At 41.1% G+C, this 23,800-nt stretch overlaps 1 protein-coding gene across 2 annotated transcripts in view; it reads right to left on the bottom strand.

Moving 5' to 3' along the window:
- The window catches only part of rph3aa (rabphilin 3A homolog (mouse), a), a 34,890-nt gene extending 12,380 nt beyond the window's left edge, over positions 1-22,510 (bottom strand). Inside the window, exons 1-4 of one of the 2 annotated variants that reach the window (XM_031301311.2) lie at positions 22,355-22,510; positions 4,916-5,044; positions 4,641-4,770; positions 2,932-3,015 (exon numbers count right to left, since the gene is read on the bottom strand). In XM_031301311.2, coding sequence (XP_031157171.1) covers positions 2,932-3,015; positions 4,641-4,770; positions 4,916-5,034 — 333 coding nt within the window. In that variant the 5' untranslated portion in view covers positions 5,035-5,044; positions 22,355-22,510. The remainder of the gene's footprint in view (positions 1-2,931; positions 3,016-4,640; positions 4,771-4,915; positions 5,045-22,354) is intronic. The other variant, XM_031301310.2, reaches the window with a different exon arrangement.
- Positions 22,511-23,800: the final 1,290 nt, after the last annotated feature.

Genomic DNA, 23,800 nt, shown 5'->3' on the forward strand with positions numbered 1-23,800 from the left:
CTCACAACTGGTGAAAAAAAACAAGATGGCGACACACGTATCGCCAAACTCCATGTCGGTACACGATCCGTTCTGCCTGCACGATCCGTTCTGCACATGCGCAAGATAATACTGTTTTACTGAGGATACGACCTGCACGATCTGTTCCACGCTAGCCTATGGCTAGCCTCCACCGGGAAGCTAACGTTAGTTTAGCTAACAGCTAATTCGGCTAACCGCTAGCTGACAGCTAGATTCAGTCTAAAATAACGTTAACTCAAACGTAATGGGAAAAGTAGGCTACAGCTAAATTAAGACTTCACAGTAATAACAATAAAGACAAGTATTGAGTGATTGTATTTTAAATGAGCACAAGTAAAGTTGAACTGACGTAACAGCTGTTATATATGTTAGGTGTTTGTTATATATGTCAACGTTTATTTTCAAGTTTTATTTTGAGGGTCTTTTAAAGTTATTACATGCTGTCTCAGCTAGCAGTTAGCCGAATTAGCTGTTAGCTAAACTAACGTTAGCTTGCCTGTGGAGGCTAACGGCAGACCGCTACAATCAGCTAGCGGTTAGCCGAATTAGCTGTTAGCTAAACTAACGTTAGCTTGGCTGTCAACCGGAAGCGTGGAACAGATCGTGCAGTGTCGTAAATCCTCGTACAACCGCGCATGCGCGAACATTTTGCGCATGTGCAGAACGGATCGTGCAGGCAGAACGGATCGTGTACCGACACTCCAGGCTTCAATACAAGTCCAGAAACCAATGGGTGACGTCACGGATGCTACGTTCACTATTTTCACAGGCTATGGTTTCTTTGCTTTACGGAACAAACGGAGCTACGTCACGTTCTGCGTCATGTGCCTAATAGCAAGCGAAGTAGCGTCTGATTTTAACCTAAACCATGATTTTTTTCTAAGCTTCAGTATTGTTGGTTTCTAAGCCTAACCAAACTGCAACCGTATCACAACGTTAATGATGTGTTTAAAACCACAACCTATACATTCTCTGGTTTAGATATGAGGTTGTATTTCCTGCCACCGCTAGAGGCGCTACTTTATGAAACACTCCTGTGGGTCATAGTCAGGGTTCAAAATTAGCATCATTTACCAGCCAAATGCTGGTAAAATATCCAATTGGCTAGTATATTTGCTTCATTAACCAGCCCAAAAACAATGGTAATTTAGTAATGGGCTGGTAAAATTTTAACATTCACTTGCCATTTGGCTGTTGGATGAAAAAGTTAACTTTGAACCCTGGTCGTAGTATTGGAGAGTAGGAATACAATTTAATTTTGCAGCATTAAAGCAACACCAAAGATTCTTTTGTACCTTAAAATAATGTTTCCAAAATCGTTTCAGTGGTTCATCAACTCGTAACAGGGTGAACGGCACTTCTGCATTCGCTTTGTGGCCCTCTATTGGCTATAACTGCACTATGCAAGTTTGCCAGATCGGTAGCGGATCTGTAGTTCGAATGAGACATAATGAGACATTACGACAGCAGTAATGGACAATTCCGCTTCCAACCTGTAGGGGGACCGAAGAGGAAAAGTGCTTTGGTGTTGCTTTAAGGTCTGTCCGCACCAAGAACGATAACTATAACCATAACAATGTGAGCATCCACACTGCTCAACGATAACCTTCTGCAAACAGCTACGTTAAGCACGCGCTGCGCGCTCCAGCTGATAATAATTCATCACACGCTGATACAGCAGACTTTGCAACGTAAGATTAGGCCTACAGGAATGCTATATTCTACATATACGTGAATTTGGGTACATTTTATGAACCAAAAAAAGTCAGACCGGTGGTCCCTGGGACGCCGACACCGCTGCCTTCTCCAGGAAACAACGAGCGCACAGAGCTCCAGAGAGCCGGGGGGATCAGACAGGCGGTGTCAAGTCTGTGCAGAGCACCGGGACAAAAACACTGACAGTATGATAATCACATCTAAAACAGAAAGGTCACTCTTAGTGGTTTCAGTGACATGATAAATACTTTCAAAGTACTGATGTTTAGGGCGCCCGGATAGCTCAGTTGGTAGAGCGGGCGCCCATATATAGAGGATTACTCCTCGACGCAGTGGGCCCTGGTTTGACTCCGTCTTGCGGCCCTTTGCTGCATGTCATTCCCCCTCTCTCTCTCCCCTTTCATGTCTTCAACTGTCCTGTCGAATAAAGGCCTAAAAATGCCCAAAAAATAATCTTAAAAAAAAAAGCCCCGCCGAGGGGAAAAGTCACACCACTGACCACCTGTTTGAAACAAATCTCTCAGCAGCGTCTCTCTCTACCGTGTCATGTTGTAAACTCAGATGGATTGTGATTGGCTGTCAGTGTTTCTATCGTTCATCAAATCGCTCTGAAAGTGATCCCAACGATATCGTTCTCCACTGTTGTTGTCGTTATAGTTGTGGTGTGGACTCCGCCATCCACTGTAGTTGGAACAATTTTTTAAATTATATATTTATAGTTATCTTATAGTTATTGTTCTTGGTGTGGACGGTCCTTTACAGAGAAGTTATTCTGTGTGTGACTGACAGGAGGGAGCATTTATTTAAAGAGTCTGGGCTCCCCGAGGCAGAGACCTCAACAAACTGCAACGCCATCATCAAAACAGCATTGTATAACTGCAACAGTGAGAAAAACAGAAAGCAGACCTTATTCTTCATGGTTCATATTGATCAGAATGCTAACAATTAAAAAGGCGTTGAAATAAGTCATCACTAATCTTGGGATATTGAGGGGCTATCAATAGAAGGTAATTTTCCACGTCACTGGACAGTGAAATGCAATTCTGTGCTAAAAGACGAGTCTAAAAGCTAGAAAATGGTTCATATCATGAGAAAAGCTTCTGTTCTGGTGACGGATGAACAACATAATGATATAATTTGGCCCCATGATTTTATCAAACCCACTCTGTTCTTCATCTCTTCTCATCCTCTCACCTCTTGCTGTTCATTGCAGATTCTGCACAGCCACACAGGACTCGTCCTGCTGTTGCTTGAAATCCCACATTTGCTGCACATGTGCTGCAAAAAGACAAACACATACAGTACATAAGAACAATGCGTGGATGGAAGTATTCAGATCCTTTAAGTAAAAGTAATAAAAGGTGCTTTATTAAATAAACGTATTATAAGACGCATACACAGAGGAACAATCCTACACAGTTCTTGATGGCAGGTGCACAGAGCACATATATTTTCACAGTTCAGATAGCACTGACCTCTACATAATTATTGAGAGCAACAAGGAGCAAAATGTGCATGAGACCAGGAGATATAGAGTGTATCTCAGGAGCCGTTAGCACATGGCCCACTGGCTGCTTATCGCCATATACCTCTCAGGATCTACACAACACCATAGAACAGAAAGTAAACAGAAGTACTGAGACGTCCTAACATCCTCTAGGGACTTTCTGCAACTGTCTCTTTTCTTTTTTTGTTCCAGCAGAAAGAATTCGAGACTGTCCTTCCCCCAAAAACGCCCACATAAATCGTTTGTTCAAGAATCAATTGTGACTTATATTTATGTTTATAGTGGCGGCGCCCTCTAGTGGCTGTAGTAGTTATGACGGGAGCAAAGCAGGAAGGAAGGTGACGAAGCATAAGAGCGCCAAATTTCCACGTAAGGAGGTAGGTGGTTGTGGCTAGAAGGGATACGGCTACGGCCAGACATTATGCAAAATTACATAAAATCTAATATAATATCATTTTAATACTTTCACCCAGGAAACTTGGTTTGTTCCTTGGGAGTGTTTTAATCCAAACCAAAATCTTTTTCCTAAATTGTCGTCGCCGTAGCTATATCCCTTCGGAGCTACGTCTCTCTAGCCTCGTGAGACCGTCCTGATCTTGAGAGCTCCAGTTTTCCACTCGCAGATCAGTCTGGCATCTTGAGACAGAGAAAATTTGGAGCCGTTCGCCAAACGACCAACCAATCAGCGTTGGTTTTGAGGCGGGTTTAGGTGTGACGCAACGAGAAGCGACTGTTCAGTCTAAATAACATGGCGGCTTCCACGGATGAGATGAGCGTAGCTATCGCGCAAGTTTTATCCGAATAAGAAAGTATTCCTTCATTGAAAGAAGAGCAAACAACGGCACTGGAGGCTTTTCTCGGAGGAAAAGATGTTTTTGCTCTTCTACCGACTAGTTTCGGCAAGAATTTGATATATCGTTGATCTGATTGGTCCGTCTATCACCAACATAGGTGATAGACAGATGGTTGATCCAATCAGCTAACCAGTATTTTTGCCCCTTCCCAAAACTTCTCCGACGGAAAGTTCCCAGATGGATATGCCGAGCAAATCCATCTGGCAGAGTCAGGTTAATTTCTCTCTGCGTGTAACCGGAAGTAGCATCTGAGTTTTTAACCCAACCCACAATCTTTTTTTCTCCAAACTTAACCAATAAGTGTTGGTGCCTAAACTTAACCAAGTAGTAGTTGTGCATAAGCCTAACCAAACTGCATCATTTCACAACGTTATTGACGTGTTTGTCACCAGAACCGATACATTCTCTTGTTTAGATATGAGGTGGTTTTTCCTGCCACCGCTAGGGTGACTTATTTAAGAATCACTCCTGTGGGTCGTATTATAGGATAGGAATAAACAATGGTTTGAAGGCCTTTTTGAAGAATACAGATATCCACCTACTTTATTACACTGCACACAGAGGACAGCTGTGACCCCCTGCGGTCCAAAAGACGCTCCACACAGCAGACAGTGCGACTGTCCGTCGCCACACGCTGTCTTCTTGATGTTATGCAGGCGACTGGAGAGACGCCTGGGAAAACACATGTAAATAAACGTGAGCACAAAACACAAACTTGGCACAGGTTTTATACCAAAAGTCATTCAGCACAGCGAGCATCTCTGCACGGTCCACTGGTGTGATTCTGTGCAACAGAGACAATAGTTTTCCATCTCACTCAATCCTCTCATGCTCCATGGCCTCCATCATGGCCGCCCGAGCCAGGACACTGTTGATGATCTCCTTCTCCTCATCTGTGAGCTCCTCCCCTGGGGGGCCGCCAGACATGTTCATCATCCACCCGATCCTGAACTCAAAACACACACACACACACACACACACACACACACACACACACTTTTTTAGCACAATACATTAAAGGTGTCTTACAAGCATGTGGTTCATCAGTTTACTGTAGAACAACTTATAATAATAATTGAAAACACACACACACACACACACACACACACACACACACACAACCTAATTCTAACCCTAGTCCTAAAGCCAAGTCTCAACCCTCAAACAGCCCTTTAAATTTGTGGGATCCAGCATTTTGGCCACACAAAGCTGTTGGGACCCCACAAGTATACTGGACTCCCGGATTTTAGACCCCACGAATATAGTTAAAACATCCACACACACACACACACACACACACTCACACACACACACAGAGTATAAGTGGCATGCAAAGTAAAAATGCAGCTCGGACACAACGGCCAAAAAAAGTGCATTACTAAGGGGAGCGAGACACTGATGCCTGAGGACAGGAGCACAGCTGGGTCGCTGAGCGACTGCAAACGTTTGTCACAAACAGTAGCTCACAGGTGGGTTACATGATGACTTATCTTAATAATGAAACATGAAAGCAAGTGATCATCTGAAAGCATGTGTCATGCATTTTGTTCATTGTCTTAAACTAGCAGCCAGAACAAGAAAAAGTTTTGAAGCAACAAACTTCAATAAAATGTTTAATTACTGTAGGCGATTGATCAATTTCTCAAATTCAGGCCTTGAAGCTGTGGCAGGCAGGTGTACCGAGTTATTGCTTATGATTACACTGTTTGTAAGTCATTGGAGGTTCATACAATAAATAAATGAACAGATGATTCATACAAGTTAAAATATTATGTCATACGTTGTGTAATGTGAAGTTGAATCTACAATAGAGTAACAGTAAAAAGGCAACAGGATTTAATTCATGTAAAAGATTTTTTATGTAAAAGTTGATATATTTACATTGTGTATATCTGTACATGTTAAAAGCAAGCGTAGTATTGACTATGTTTTTTGTATGTTTCAGTTACAACTGAGAAGGGTCTGGTGTCAACCCGGCTAGTTTTTTGCATCATTGGGCAAAAATTCCATAATAATCTTTTTGCATTTTGCAATTCAAGTGGTCTGAGAAAAGTCTTTCCTGGCTCTGTTTTCACGCTTTAGAAACTCTATAGCCTGTGACGGGAGACTTTGGTCAATAACAGTACATCGCATATAAAAATTCTTCCAAAAATATTAAATATACATAGTCTTGGAGTTGGTTGGTTCCATACAAAGGTTTAGATCAGTGATCACGTGATTGATTTGTCTCAAGCCATGTTTTAAAAAAAATCTGAAGCTTGTGCATTCTCTAACATGGGTGGGAATTGAGCAAAATTAACCATAATAATATTCATAATAAATAACATTTCAGCACATTACCTTCAGATGGTGAAAGCCTGATTCAAAGGCAGAAATCCTGCAGAAAAAGTTCCTATTCCAGCATTAGCAACAAAAAGTTTTCAAAGTGCGTGCAAAGAATTCAGCGTCATGAAATATTTTGTTTTGCCCCATTTTGATTTTCCCCATTGTATTTTAAAAAGCTGCAAAATCTTTCCTTTTTATTTCACATTTTAAAAAGCAGTCGACTCTTAACTTAAGCTTTTAAAATCCCCCAACTGACAGAGCAGAGGCCACATTTCCTGTCAGCAATAATCAAATGCTGTCAACTTGTGAAGTGAATGCAACAGTTCTTTTTCCTCAAATGTGTCTGTTTGATCATTTCGTGGCTTGCCATGATGGGCAGGAACGTGCACGAGCAAACTGTGGCTTCAGGGATGAGCTTGTGGTTTCACCAGAGGATGCAGACGATCTGTTCTGTTATCATGACTTTATTCGGGGAAGATGCACCAACATCAAGCTCTAAGTATTACAACAAATATGTTAAACATTACAAGACTTTTAAGTGTGTTTTGCCTTTTTAACATTAGACCAAAATCAGTTACTGACACACTTTATTTAACCGTTAAAGAGTAACAATGAGATAAGGGAAAAACATAATTTTTGTCACAATGTTTCAGAGATATCGAGGAATTTGAGTTTTGATTTTTCCCTAAACAAAAATAAATCTTTTTTTTCAAACAATACAGCAGATTTTCTGTATTTTACCACCACTATATTTCCTTATTTACAATTCTGCTGTGCACCAAACTCCAGCCATCTAATTGGTGTTTTTAGAAACACAGTAAAGAAGCCTGTACTCCCACTGTGCAGCAAGAGATTTAAGTTATGAGAGATTTGATCAAGATGGCTAAATTTGTTGCATGCATAATTGTGAAGCACAGACCTTCAGGTTACAACTGGAACTTGGATAGCAGCTCTGCTGCTTTGGGATGGTTATGAAGATTTAATCTACCTGCATACCTGCAGAGTGTCCGTGCACATTATGGAACGAGGCAGACATGTGCCCAGCTTGACCACAGCTCCTGAAATGCTACTAAACCTTTCTATTTCTTCTTAATTAGTAAAAGCAATTACCTCTTCGTACTCCTGTGTATTGTGTGAATAATTGTCAACTTATCTTAATAGATATATAGTGCGTAGTTTCTGTCTCCCCCATGAGGAATTCTAAGTAACGACAACAAAACTCTTGGCACATCCACATGATACAAGCCTTCCGTGATCGCGTACCACCCTTAATATGAAAACATGTCCCAGAGAACGCTCGACACGGTAAACATATTAACCCCTAGGTTCATTTTGCTATATACTAACTATAGAGTATCTTTGATTATACCTGCTAAACACAAGCATGTTCAGCATTGCTATTCTGAGCATGTTGGTAGGGGCGTTTCATTTTTTAAGTGGGGTGGCACAGGGGGGGACCAATAATCAGTCGGGATCAGAATACAGCATAGAAAATCTGCTTAGAAATATAGGAAATATTAGCTAGGATAATTTAGCTAATAATTCTGCTAAAACATCACATTCAATATTAGTTTCACTTTTCATCGTATTTCATTGCCCCCATTCTGGCCCCGCCCCTGCATGTTGGCACGCAGATGTTAGCATTTAGCTCAAAGCACCGCTGTGCCAAAGTACAAGCTCACAGGGCGGCTAGCACAGCTGTAGACTCTTGTGTTGTTTTGATGAAATGCTGCTCCTTCTAAAATTTGAAATATGTATAATTCTATTACAGATAGTTTATATATTTTGTGTGAAATCTTGTGTTGGAAGTGTACACTAAAGGGATTTAAAAAATGACCGTATGAAATGTACAAACTGGCGTCAACTCATGTGAACACAATTGTAGGCTACAGATTAAAATCAGTGACCGAGTCAGACTCCCAACATAATACTGTACAAGCACTGTGCATTATTCTGCCTGTAAGAGAGAAGAAGTACAGAGATTTCACCGTCCACTTAACTGCCCAACAGTGTGCCACAGCCGAAGAGGCACTCCTTTTAAAAGCTCTGAGAGAAGCTAATATGATTATCCATGATTTATTTCAGCTCTAACACACCTACTGCTGTACCCGCGCCTCTGTTAAACATCTGCCGGTCATGTCTGAGTGCACGGGCACCATTTACAGTACTTGTGCAGCTGCTTGAAAACAGTGCGTTAATTGAGACTGACTGCTGACTGCGGACAAGCTGTGATGTGTAATGGAAGTGTGGTCTGCAATGTGCATGCCTGAAGACATTTTCACTGCAGAGAAGCGCACTCATTATCTTTTGACAGGAACATTGTTAAGAGTAAAGCTTGACCTCAACTTCTCGCCTCTGGTCCAAACCAGGCTGCTGAGACAGACGCCACCTCTCCCGTTGACTGATCCTGCACTCTTTTCGCTGACAGTATGGAGAGAAAACATAAAATTATATATGCATCATTTCCTCTCTATCGTAAGCACATTTTATTCCCTATTTTTAAGGGTCTTGAAGGTGGCCAACCCCAAATTATCTGTATAATCTACATGACCGGTCACTTCTAACTTGCCTTTAAGAGTCTGAAGAATCATCTAGTGTAGGTACGAGCTGTTATGTGGCTGTGTCAGAGCGTTAAACATCATGAGATCAGGCAGTAGCTGCTGAGTGGGAATATTTTAATGCCTCACTTAGTTAACGGCTCAGTGCTCTTCTTTCTCATTCGTTGCCCTCTTTTCCCTCCCTGTCCTTTCTCCGATGCAAATGTCAGGGTGGTATCATTGGGGACAATGTGGCAACCTGACAGATTGATGTGTGTGTGTGTGTGTGTGTGTGTGTGTGTGTGTGTGTGTGTGTGTGTGTGTGTGTGTGTGTATCATGGAGGGTTCAGAGAGAGAGAAAGGTGGGGTCAGTAAGAAAAGAAATGTTCTGAAATGGCAGACACTTTCAGCCTGTGAGTCACCTCTCAATGTAACACACACACACACACACACACACACACACACATACACACACACACACAAATACATCGTCGCTGTCGGGCAGAAACCTTCGTATCTCCATATTTCATCATTTTATTTTTTTATTTTAAAGATTATTTTTTTGGGGCTTTTTGTTTATTTTTATCATTTTATTAGACAGTGATCGTGACAGACAGGAAAGGGAGGAGAGCGAGAATGACATGCAGCAAAGGGCCGCAAGTCGGATTCAAACCCAGGCCGTTGCCAAGTACTCAGCCTACAATGGGGCGCATGCACACTCTATTGGGTGAGCTAAAGGTCGCGCCATCATTTGATTTTTTTCCATAAATCATGCTATTGGTCACCCTTTCTGTCTGTCTGTGGGTTTTACAAAAATGTCAACAGTGATGAGGTGATTTGAAGGTGATTGCGAAAAATGGCAACATTTTTTAATTTCCTGAAAACAAAGGTATTTGCCTGACAGTGACAATATAAAGCTACAGCCAGGACGGTTAAGCCGCCTACACATGATAAGCGATTTGCTCTCTGCGTATTCGTCATCTAGCTATTTCCCGGTAACGACATGCTGTTATCTCATTGGTTGTGCTTTCGAAAGGTCAGGGGCAACTACGTCAAAGTTGAAATAATTGGAACTTTGAGTGCAGCGCAAAGCGGCAAATCTGAGCGGTGCGCGACGCCAGGGGTAGAGCAGCGGCCCGTTGGGCGCCACCGCCCTCCCCCGTAGGAAATCAACGGAACGGCCAGCGCAAAGCGGTTTTGCCGCCTATCATGTGTAGTCGGATTTAGCTCAGCATAAAGACTAGAAACAGGGGGAAACTGAAAAATTGAAATCCTGAAAGTTAAGTAAATTACAAATACGTGAACATTGCACTTGAGTAAATGAAATTACATTTTAAAGTAAATAACAAATATGACTTTCTCGGCTATAAAAGAATGTAATTCATAGGTCGATATAATGTCAGCCAAGAATTAGAGTCAGGGTCATTTATTTCTCTGCTTCACTGTCACATGTGACACACACACACACACACACACACACACAGAGTTGACTATTGACCCGAGCCATTGCTGCCTTTACAGTAGATCAATGAGCTCTGCAGCAGGACATCACTCTTCTATCTGATTCTCAAAGTCAGAGGACACAAACTGCTTTACACATGACAGCGTATCAATATCAGCCTCTGTTCACCCTCCAACCCTTAATCAGCAGATCGAATGTGCAGCAGATCAATGCCATTTACTCAAGTACTGTACTTGAGCACAAAGTCGAGGTACTTTACCTGTACTTCACTTATGGATTAATATTCCTGCTGCATTCATGTTTATGTTGCATTTTCCTGCTGTAAACATTTAATGTTATGCTCATTTTAACTCCTTTATTTACTGTTGGGTAGATAATTCTACAGCAATGCATCATATTCTATAAAATCATGCTGTTTGTAGCGTCGCAGTCCTATGAGAACCACGTATCTCTAAAGTTTTAAAACTTTTCATGGCGTCAGAAAAACAGCCCTGTTTTCAGCTTTGTGACGATGCATTTTCCAGCCGATCCAAGAGGCTTTTTAAAGACTTTAAGAAGGTTAAAAAGGAGCATTTTCTCAACACAAAGGAAGACTTCATCCTTCAGTTTATCATAAACATTCAACATCAACACATCTGGAGATCCGTGGTTTTCACTGGACAGGAAGGGGAGGAAAAACTGTCATCTGAAAAGTAACTAAAGCTGTCAGACAAATGTAGTGGAGTAAAAAGTACAATATTTACCTCTGAGATGTAGCGGAGTACAAGTATAAAGTTGCATAAAATAGAAATACTCAAGTAAAGTACAAGTACACTTGAGTAAATGTACTTGGTTACATTCACGTGTCAGCAATAAACATATTTGTATGGTGTTCATTGTGCTGTAGTGTGGTTCTTCCAGTGCCTTCCACCACAAAAAACGTTTATCTGTGTTTTAAGCCCCCAACTTCTCCTTCCAGGCAGTGCTGCAGGCAATGGTTATGGTTATGGTTATGGTTATGGTTAGGGTTAGGGTTAGGTGCCTTGAAGTCAACGGTCGCAGCGCTGCCTGGAAGGAGACGTTGGGGGCTTAAAAAAACATCGAGCATCAAAAACAAGTAGTCCAGTTTTTCCTTTTTTGTATCCAGTGTTCACTTCAGGCTTATACAGTATGACAAATGTCAAATACTCATCTAGCACGTACTGAACTTTGTCCATGATGTGGGGGATGATGTGGCTTCCTGCGAGCAATTCTTGAGAAGGACACGCCAAGGACACATGTCATCACATGAAGCCTGGTTTGATTTACACCTGTTTTATAGCGCCAGTTGACTGAGAGGCAGAACGACCTCAGGGGAGCAGGGGTATGTGCGTGCGTGCGTGCGTGCATGTGCACGTGCATAAGTAACACTTCATTCATACAGCATTTTAAAAGCACGCAGTTTCAAAGTGCTTCACACACACATGCACAATACATACGAATAAATAAAAAGAAACATGAGTTACAAAATACAAATTAAGTTTAGAAGACAGCATAATTGGGGTGCAGCACTTTACACAAAGGCTAAAGTATAAAAGGTGGGTTTTTCAAAGACGCTTAAACCAGTCAAGAGATTCAGCAGACCTAACAGAGAGGGAGAAGATTCCAGAGGGTTGGAGCTACAAGGGCAAAAGCATGATCACATTTGGTTTTGTAGTTGGAGCGAGCAATAGATAAAAGACCAAGGTTGGAGGATCTGAGGGGGCGTGTAGTGAGGAACAAGGAGCTCAGAAATGTAATGGGGGGAAAGGTCATGTAATGCTTTGAAGGTAATCAACAGCATCTTATACTGTATTATGAATTTTACCAGAAGCCAATGAAGGGATGTGTGTGTGTGTGTGTGTGTGTGTGTGTGTGTGTGTGTGTGTGTGTGTGTGTGTGTGTGTGTGCGTCCATTTGAGGTCCTCCATGAGGAGAGGAGTAACAGGGCAATTTTCATTTTCATCTACCCACTCACAGTTGTTTTTATGTAAATTTGAGAAGGATTTAAATAGTTAGAACCTTAAAAATAAATCATTGAAGGGAAGGGAAGGGATAACATCTGAGATAAATTATTTTTGAGCGTTGCACATTCAAGATGTAGATTTTAGGAAAAAGTTGTGAGGTTTTAATTTTTCTGTCTGTCAGTCGGTCAACCACTTTGGTCCAGACTGAAATATCTTAACAACTATTAAATGGATTGACATAAAATTTTGTACAGACTTTCATGGTTCCCAGAGGATGAATCCTAGACTGGATCAACAGAAGTACATTTCCAGGATAAAGCCGAGAGAGGCGCTCTCTGTGTGTTGCCGTTGTCTAACTTGGTTCTCTTCGGGAAACAACGACAAACTTCGAGCTACCAAGCACACTGAAAATGGGAAGGTCTGAAGAACATTTGGATCGTGCAACAAGGCAGACCTGCTTGGTTCTTTCGGGGAATGATTGTAAAGATTTACAAAGAATAAGTTAGAGAGGATTTCCTCTGCGTCCAGAGCTTAGTGTCACCCAAGACGATTGTGATTGGTTTAAAGAAATGCAAACAACCCAGAGCGTTTTTTTCCACTATCCCAGAATGCATCTGTGGTGTAGCCAGACCTTCCTCCACAGCTCTGTGGAGATCGGTCTGGCACTGCGAGACTAGATTAATCCTAATGATTTTGGTCTTACCTTTCCTCTAGCGCCATCATCAGGTCAAGATCTTAATGACTAACTTCCTGCAAAAACCAATGGCATTTTCATCAGCCTCAGTTAGACTTTGCATTTTGAGCTAATTAGCAAATGTAAAGTCAAGTCAATATAGCCCAATACCACTAATGACAAATTTGCCTCAAGGGGCTTTAGAACCTGTACATCATTGTACACTTTCTCTCCTTTGACCCTCGATTCAGATCAGGAAAACTTCCCCAAAAAAAACTTTAACAGGAGGTTTAAAATGGAGGAAACCCCTCTTCCAAGACATGCAATAGGTGTGTGTACAGACTAGCCAACATAAAGTATTAAAGACAAACAACGTTTACGTAGAAAGCAAACCGACATGAAGATATATGATCCCGGGAGGATGTCAAGCAGCTTCCAGATGTCTCCAGATGCTGACATGCTCAACTAAAACGCAGTCAACAGACCTGCTTAACGTCAACGTTTTGTCACAATTGTCATTGCGAGCATGTCCGCGTTTAGCTCAAAGCCCGTCTGTGCATTCAAACAGCCACAGAGAGCTGCAAGCATGGCTGAAATCTTCTTCTGTTCCATCCAACACAAAAACATGTCTTCCTCTCTCTCTGAGGTCAGATAAGGAGAAGTGGAACACTGAGGAGCTCTTCTATCTTTCAGCTAATCACACGTCCCTCCGTCCATCCGTCTGTCCGGCCGTCCGTCAGTCTCTATCTGTCTCTCTCTGTCTGTCTGTCTCTCTGTCTGTCTCTCTGTCTCTCTGTCTGTCTCTCTGTCTCTCTCTCTCTGTCTGTCTCTCTGTCTGTCTCTCTGTCTGTCTTTCTGTCTCTCTCTCTGTCTCTCTGTCTGTCTCTCTCTCTGTCTCTCTGTCTGTCTCTCTCTCTGTCTCTCTGTCTCTCTGTCTCTCTGTCTGTCTGTCTCTCTGTCTGTCTGTTTAGTAAAGTAGGTTTTCTGTAATTAAGACCTTTACCAACCTGGCATTAACATTAACACAAATTGACATGCAAAAAATGTCACACACACACACGGCTCTCCCCCTGACTTACACACACACGGCTCTCCCCCTGACTTACACACACACGGCTCTCCCCCTGACTTACACACACACACGCTCTCCCCCTGACACACACACTTTGTGTGCAGAGAGAGGACCTGTCACACATGGTCAGTGACTCAGAGAAAAGCAGTGCAAATTGACATGAAGTAAAAGGAAACCAGGGCATTTTAGCTCCATGAGACTATGTGGGCTGACTTAGAGCTGCAGGGCCACACACACACAAACACACACACACACACACACACACGCATGCGCACATGCACGCGCACGCACGCACACACACACAGAGTGGGAGAGATTGTGTGAGCGCTGCAGGGAGGAAAACTCTGACAGATTGCGTCATCTTCCTGTGTGTCCTGTAACGCCGAGAGGCCTGCCTACGTCAGACTGGTTTCACGTTGGTTTTTTTTTATATTTCACATTCATGTTTTAGGAGCAAAAGAAAAATGTGCTTGCACTTAATAAATACATAGTATACGCTCCATTAAATACTTTATCTAAGTCTATAGTCATAACTCAAGAGGGAAATATAAAAAAAAGCTTTTTTATGTCATCTCAGGTTGAAAGGAAATTCTGGTTTATTACAATTTGGGGCTTATTTTGATAGTTTTGTGCAACATTTCCATCAGTAATAACTGTGCTTTTGGAACATGATGCGTCACTGCAACAAAGTCTGATAAGGCCAATAACGACACAAAAATAATTTAGTTATATTTAGTCCGATTATCTTAACTTCTGTATTTGGAGGTATAAAAAATCCAAATTGTGCACACTTACAATTTTGGAAATATCCATCATAAAACCAGAGCATGGTTTTCCTTTGATTGGTGTTTAAGACACACCGTTTTCAAAATATTTTTTTCACTTTTCTTTTCTCCAACAATTAAGAATGAAAAACGAAACTTGTCAAACTACAGAGTAGATAAATGTGAAATCGCCAGTGTACGGGATAAAAAGTGAGGCAACGTCTGCACAGATCAGAGGCTGTGTGGCTGTGATCAAACAATACAGCTGTTGTCAGGCTTCATCTTTGTTTGGTCAGCATAAAGCAGTGATTTGCAAGAATAACTGGTCGCTTGGGCAAACAGGTAGCATTTATGAGCCACCGTCGAATCCGAGTCTTCTGTCAACAGAGCAGGACAGAACTGGGGTTTGAACAGCTGAAGCTCAGCAGAGTCAGACTGTCTGTCCCAGTCATCAGCAGATGTGGGCTGTGATGCTCACTGTTGTCATTTTCCGTCCAAAAAAAAGTGGAAAGGTTCAGTTCAGTTTTTCTGTTGTTGAGATGTTTTAGTGTGAACGGACATCTTGACCTGAAAAAAGTTGAAATCGGCTCGACCAGAACCTGAGACTTTAGTGTTTAAACTGTACGGATCAGCTGAGCGGCCCACGATGTGGAGCTCACACTAAACATAAATGTAGAAACCCCAGTCGGTTTTGTCCTGTGATTAATCCAATACAGTGTTTTTCAACTAGACAACCGCATGCTGACAAAAAATCCATGCAATTCTACCAAGGGCGTAACTTTGGGTTCAACATTGGGTGGGGGATGAGATCTCCACCTATCTTGTGAGGCTGAGCGGTTTCACAGAAAATTTAGTGGTGCTACGACAAACCTACACATCATCAACATCATGTGTAATTTATGGCTCAATTCAAACGGGATAAAATAATTATTTGTCCCTCCCCGTTCACTACCATACAAATTTTTTCCGAAATAAGGTCCCGTAGTGGTCCACCGGAAGGGGAGGATCGGTCGTCTGACCTTAAAAGGAAGTTAGTCATCTCCGTAAACTATGTTCAGCCTTCCTCATCCACTACAACGGTTATTTACGGTACACAGAACATTCCCCAAGGAATCCAAACACTGACTCCCATCTGAATTAGACTGGAACATTTTAACACACTCATCCAACTCATCCCACTCCTTTCCTCACACTGTCCCTACAGCTGTCACTGCTCTCATCAATCCACCATCATGCGTTCATCGTCATCCGTCCATTCATGCTCTCCACTCATCCACTGAGGCTTGTCAGACTCGTGAGGAAGCAGCTTATGGAGCTTAGTCTTGCAAAGAGGCATCACCACCTACTTTAATCCCCTGTCTGATGATGACTCTCTGGGGATGCTTAACACTTGGTGTGTAACACCCACACATACATACACGATGACTCCTGGGTAAAGCCAAGCGTAGATATAAGAGTAATCTCTTCTTCAATCCCAACATGTGTGGCTGAAAGCTTTGACGTCACAGAGTTTTCTAGAAGTGGCTTTACCTGGTTTAGGTAGTGGAGGAAGAGGCAGTACAACAAAACATTTGAGAGGGAAACACTTGGTGGCTTTTCAGAGCACATCGTACACAAGTAGGTCGAGGGATGAAAGCAGGAAAGATAGTGTTTGTGCATTTGTTCAGCGATGCTAACGGTAAGCAGTGTTGTAGTCAAGACCACCTAAACCGAGACCAAGTCATCACCAAGACCAGAGTGTATTGAGACTGAGACAAGACCAAGGCTTTGAGGGGTTAAGACCAAGACAAGAGCAGACCAGTGCGAGTCCCACACTGCATGACACGATAAAATGGGAAAAAATGCTAACCATAGGCACTCCTCAAATTGATCTTGATAAAAAAATACAAGGTGGTCCCAGCTGTCTCAGTCAGCAGTACACTGCAGAATTTACACACTGCTGTGCGTTTTCTTGTAGATGCTGTTTTGCAAATAAACTCCTAATGGTTTAGGTAGCCAAATGTATTACCGACGATTTGGCTGACATCTCCCAGACAGCCAGTGCTTCTCTCCCACATTCACTTTCTTGGTAATGCGGGTTAAGGGGGGGGCGGGGGAGGGAGATAACAGTAACAAATTTGAAATTAGAGTCAACTTATTGGTTGCATTTGAATCAGGACATTTTACATCCAATCACAGTAATGATGTTAACACATAAATCAGACGATACACAGGCGATTTAGTGATATCCCTGCAGTTGTGGTCTTGAAATAAAACCCTGAGTTCTCTTTATCTGAGACAGAGACGAGAGTAAAAATGGGGTTGATTTCCTACAACACTGACGGTGAGGCTCAAGGGATGGAAATATCAGTTGGTCCGTCCAGCACTTTGACTTCAATATGTCAACAACTATTAGATGGACTGCCATGTAATTCGGTGCAAACATTCATGACCTCCTCAGGATGAATAACAACTTAATACTGTAATGACATTTGGGGATCCCCTAATTTTTTACTTCAAAAGGTTGAATACTTTGTCACTTCATGACCAAATACCTGCAAAACTAATGACATTCCCATCAGCCTCAACTGTACTTTGTGTTTACTGCTAATTAGCGACCATTAGCATGCTAACACGCTTAAATAAGAAGATGAACACGGTTACCTGAACATCTAAATATCAGCATTTCAGCAATATCATTGTGAGCATGTTGACTCTAGTATTTAGTATTTACTGCAGACTTACAGCATGGCTGTTTGGATCTGTCTGGATTTGGGGCGCCCTGGTGGCCTTGGGGATAAAGCTGATGAAGTGAAATCCATCTGGGGACCTTTGTTGCATCTAATCCTCTATCTCTCTCTCTCTCTCTCTTTCGTCTCTCATTTCCTGTCATCTCTTTCCCAAAGGACAATTTTGGAAGAAATCTGTTTTGGTTTCACTGATCATCTGCAGACTTTCTGCAAACCAAAAGAATAAAATTATATATATAAAAAATGGAAGTTATAATTAGCAGCTTGTGGCCTTCTGCGTGTGCGTTTGACAGGAGAGCGAACACCCATATGGTGAGTGGAAATCACAGATTCTGTGCAACTCTTCGCATGTGTTTATACACCAGCGGCAGCACTGAAGCCACTAAACAAATGCAAACCTCAGGATAATTGTCTGTCTCCTCTCTTTGTTTGCGTGCGAGACGGCTGGCTGAGGGCGTTTGTCTGACTTTAGGATGAGGACGTCAGCTGCAGGAGGAAAGACAGAGATAGAATAATGAGGAGAAAGGAGGTCAGAGATGGACCAACACCATGTCCTGTGAGAAGTGTCATCACATATGACGCGCTCACCTGTCAACACTCAATCTTGCATCTAAACCGAGTCTATTGGTCATCATCATTGTCCATGTGTTTGACTTTCACTGAGCCATGAAACAATATAAAGTGTTTCAGACAGCACGATATTGTTGTCTGTTACAGTACAGTAGATGGTTGCTGTGTCAGATCCGGCCATTATAGAGCCAGAAATTCTTGCTGGACAGTCTGTGATCATCCAACAACATCCTCTGATCTTAAATAGTCAAAATAATCAATACCTTCTGCTATTTAAACTCAAAATTTAGATATAATTTCATAAAGGCTAAATGAGGTTTATTGACCATAAATTCCCAAAATAAGTGTAAAAATAGTGGTAATAAGTTGCTATTAGTGTATAGTGGTGGGAGTTGAAAAAAAAGCGCAGAAAACATTGAAAAAAAAACATTGAAAAGAGACAAAAACGTTAAAAAAAATGTAGAAAAATAAGTGACAAAAACATCAAAAGTGCCAAAAAGCCCATGTTAATTTTCAATTTTGACCCAGAAGGACAACACAAGGGTTAAATTGGTTCAAATGAGGCCATGCAAGACAAACGCTGGTGGTGTGTGTTGGACATTTTTTGCCCTGAGGCGCCTGACAAAATATCCGGGTCATGCAGGTGGAGAGATCCACACATACCAGCATTTATTAGAGTGCCATAGTGGTTTTCTGTCTACAGCTGTGTTTCTGTGACATACACACATATAAATACACATCTGCCTCTGCCCATCCTTTCTGGCTGTAAACAATGTAAGTGTGCCCGTGATACACAGCTAATCAAACACTTTGGGCCACAGCGGGTTTGTATGGCACATCTGCTGTTCCTGCTGTGCTGAGAGAATTCCCGAGCGTTGGAAACAATCATGCCTCAGCTGCAGATGTGAGGAGGAGGAGGAGAGTCAATTACTGTACATTTCAACCGTTCAAATTGCTAAAACGCTCAACGGAATGAGCTCATGTGGAACAGTCCCCACTGGAAGTAATGGGAAAAGGGGAAATCCATAAATTTCAATTGATTGCTTTGATGGATTCTGTCAGAATGGACCTGACCCCAGACTGACACCTTTTTTATGAGTAAAGAGGCAATTTCACGCACTTAAACTGGACATTTGCCCTCATAAAATCTATTAATATAAAACCGCTTTCTGGTGGTGGAAGAATATCCTCCACCTGAGTATTATCAGAAGAATTAAATAAAAGTATATATGTTGTAGTAAAATGTTCCCTGTCAGTGTTTTCCTCTTCTATCTTATGTTTCTGGATTAATAGTCCCGCTGCATTAATGTTTATGTTGCATTTTACTGCTGTAGATGTTTAATGTTGTGCTCATTTTAACTCCTTTATATACTGTTGGGTAGTTTAATCTACAGCAATGCATCATGGTCTATAAGATCATCACGTTTGTAGCGTCGCTGTCCTGTGAGAACCACGTATCACTAAAAAGTTTTAAAACTTCTCATGGCGTCAGAAAAACAGCCCTGTTTTCAACTTTGTGACGATGCATTTTCTAGCTGATCATTTAATGTCATCAACACATCTGGAGATACATGGTTTTCACTGGACAGCTTCATAAACCATGACAGGCCTCCACTATACATTAGCTGCTTATTTAATATTAGAAAGTATCTGTATTGGTGTGTATGTGGGTGAGCATGGGCATGTGTTTCTACAACATTATTTGCCATTGTAAGCATTCAACAGCCTGATCTAATAGGTCTATTCTGTTGTTGTTGTTTTTTTTGGTCTTTGTATAAGTTTGCCTTAGTCGTCTGTTAGATTTGGGTAAGGGGGGGGGGAGGTCTTGTGTAGCTTCACCATTTGGCTGTCCCATGATTTGTCATATGAATACTGTAATCCTTTCACTTTGAATCTGTGGGAACTCCTGTACATATACTCTTGTATTGAAATTTCCATAAATAAAACATACATAAAAATAAAAAAAGTATCTGTATTGGTATCAATATCTGTGATTCTGAACCTAGTATCACTTGGTGTCCAATTGTTTAAATGGTTAAAGTATGTTCAGAAATAGGCAAAAAGTCAACAATTTCAACAATTGAAATGTTTTTGACAGGACATGAACTCTGATCGCCTGCATGAACATCAGATGTGCTGCTACTCATTCATTCACCACCCTGACCTCCATACTACCTTGCTTTAATGAATGAACGCTGGCACTGGACGTAAATCATTCCTATGATGCTTTTTGCAATTTGGGTAAACTGACCCTTTAACAGACTGGGTTACATTTCATTTACTTAAACTTAGAGCCTAATGTCTAATTAACCTCATGCTGACAACAGTTATTTTGCCACTGAGATGTTTTCTACTAAAAGCAGCACTTAAGACAATTAAGTCTTGAATGCCAATATCTGGAAAAGCTCAGACACAAGGAGAAAAAAAAACAGTAGAGTAGGAAATATTTCCCCTGAGTTCAGCAGGCAGGGGGTGTTGAGTCGGCGTGAACCGTTTCTGCTCAAGCACATTAACCACATCAGTCAGCACCTGAGCGCTCAGCAGCCTGTATAATCCACCGCCACCCACCTCACACACACCACAGTCAATACAGATGATTGGGGGCAAAAGGAGCATTCAGCAGGGATTATAGGGAGCATGGGAAAGAAGAGGGGGCTCAATAATCGACTGGCTGAGGATGATAGAGCAAATAAAAAGTGAGTATTGCAAATCAATTACACACACACACACATATAGCACACTTCCTTTTTATCCTCTTCTCTTTCCATCTCAGCTTTGACTCCACTGCTGCCACTAGCCTACATATTAACCAGTGAGCTGCTTCGCTGTACTGGCGCTTTCTCTGGAGCTGACCAGCGACTTTAACATGGAGATAAAGACCTTTACTGTCCATGATGCAAAAGAGTTGCTCCTTTTTTGAAGAAATACTTCAATATTTTGGGAAATATGTTTATTTACTTTCTTGCCAAAATGTAAGATGCAAAAATCGCTACCACTCTCATATCTGCCTGTTAAAAATTAAGCCCCAGCCAGGAGGCGGTTAGCTTAGCTTAGCACAAAGACTGGAAACTGTGGGAAAACGGCTAGCCTGGCTCTCTCTGATAAAGTAACAAAATCCACCAAACAGCACCTCTAAAGCTCACTTGGTTTTAGGGTGCATTACGCGCGGCACTAGCATATATGAAATTACATTATTTGCTTTTTTTGTAGGGAGTTAGCTAAGAAGGTCAATACCGCACGGGAGCGGAGTGTGAGCAAGCGTGAAGCCAAGGATTTTGGATGGAGCACAGAGCGGATTATTAAAATGTTGGAGCATCGCCTTATCTCCCGCTCCATCCCACTCAAACAGTTCAAAGCGTGCCCCAGCCCGTCTCTGTGATACAGAGGAAAACGGCTAGCCTGGTTCAAGATCCACCTCTGAGCATCTCTAAAGCTAGTTTATTAACATCTTTGTTTAATACATACATACACCGAGATGTAACAGTGACAAGCTGTAGTTTTAGCGGACATAGCTACAGATATTGAATATAAGTTACGTTTTTATATTCTGTTGTCATAGGCATCATGTTTTCTCGCTGAATGAAAATCAAATCTATGACAATCTTTAAAAAAATAAATATTGGCCTATATAACATTGTCATATGTTTTTTAATATCACAAATATTTCTATCTGTAACAGTTTTAAAATCCAGTATCAGTTGTGCTCTATTTAATTAAATGGTATTCATCTTTCTTAAATTGGTGATGTGCATCATAGTCTGTAACTTAAATGACGTCAGCTATCTGTGAATGATAGTTTCAAAAATAAGACGTAAACCTCAAAGAAATATCTGAACACAGTGACAAAAATCATCCATTTTCACAATCCAAAATCTGTTAAAAATATATGTTACAGTTTAATAGTTAATCTTTTTTATAATTTAAAGGAATAAAAAAAGGTATTTTGGGAAATATCAGAAATGTTCATTTAAATTAGATAGTTTTTTGTATTACATTTCTTGACTGTTTGAGTCTTTAGTGTTGCTGAACCACAGGCTGCGAACCAACGTGAAATTTAAAAAAGTACTAACTTTCAAACTAAAAAGGTCAGTTATCATCATAAAAACAATATCAATGAAACTCAAACATTTATCCTTTTTGAAATAGATGTCTGGTCTTACCTTTGGCGTTCACCCAGATATGTTGTTGTTCTTTTCTTTCTGTCAGGATTCGAGCTGCTTCAGTGTGACAGAAAGTGAAACGCCAGTAGCTCTGTGTCAGCAACCAGCATCCTCTCCGGTACTCTCCTCCTCACTGCCAGCCTCCTCAGCACACACGGAGTAAAAGCCTCGCCTCTCTCTCTCTCTCTCCCTCTCCCTCTCCCTCTCTCTCTCTCTCTCTCTCTCTCTCTCTCATCTGTCCACTCATCTCATCAGCAGAAGACAAAATGGTGACGCCACCATTGCTGGCAAAGTGAACTATAAGAAAGAAAAAACAAACAGGTTGCAGCTTAAATACCATCCCCTGTTCTGTACTCTACAACATGTATTCGTGCTACTGGTTTTAGTGGTATAAAATGTATGTTATTTGAGCATTTCCTTCACTACCTTTACTTTTCAGATTGAGATAATACATAAATAAAATGTGTAATTGTTACAAATTAAAGTGGTTCCCAACAGGGTTCAAAACTAACATTTTTGTCAACCAGCCAAATGGCTAGTGGATGTTCATATTTTACCAGCCACTCAATAGATCAGAGATGTTCAACAGGGGGTCCGGGACCCCCTTGAGGGTCCTCAAGAGTTAGTGCAGGGGGGCCTGTAACAACGCATTATGTAATAACAACGCATTTTGTAATAAAATGTCAAAGGTAATAAATATTCACTTCATTATGTAATAACACCCACATTATGTAATAATCTGACACATTTTGTAATAAAAACCTAAATGCAATATGTAATAAATGGGTCTTACAAAATGTGGGGTGCTGCACTTTTTTAACGTAAATGTAATATGGTGCATTATGTAATAACCAAACAAAATGGACGTCTTCATTAATTTTTTTAAAACCCTGTCATGTTTATTTTATGAATTCCAGCGTGAATCATGGTGACTCAAAATGAATTTCAAAAATGTACTATTTGTTCAGTAGATTAGTATTATAAGCTTTTCATTGGGCAATACACATCACTACACTTATTACATATTGTGTTCAGGGTCTTTATAACAAAATGTGGCAGATTATTACATAATGAAGTATGACCTTATTACATGTTGACGTTTTATAACATAATGTGTTGTTACAGGGCCGCCAAATTATGTAAAAAAAAAAAAAATTGTTGGAAACAAACATGTCTGAAAATATACATTAATATAAATCCAACATATTAAAATAAATAAAAAAAGGTAAATTGGCCCATTCGTAAAAAGAAAACATTAAATTTACACACTGAAGGTAGCCACTATGGTAGCTATACCGTTAAGCTTAAGGATTCACTGTGCCTTCCACATAATGTATAAATATACAAATAATATATTAGTATCAATTCATTTTCATCCATCCTGCCCAGTTTATCGTGCAACTTTATTTTATACAACTATATGTAGGGTGTCCCTGCTCCGTCTTT

Source organism: Sander lucioperca, chromosome 14 (genome assembly GCF_008315115.2).
Source record: "Sander lucioperca isolate FBNREF2018 chromosome 14, SLUC_FBN_1.2, whole genome shotgun sequence".
NCBI lineage: Eukaryota > Metazoa > Chordata > Actinopteri > Perciformes > Percidae > Sander > Sander lucioperca.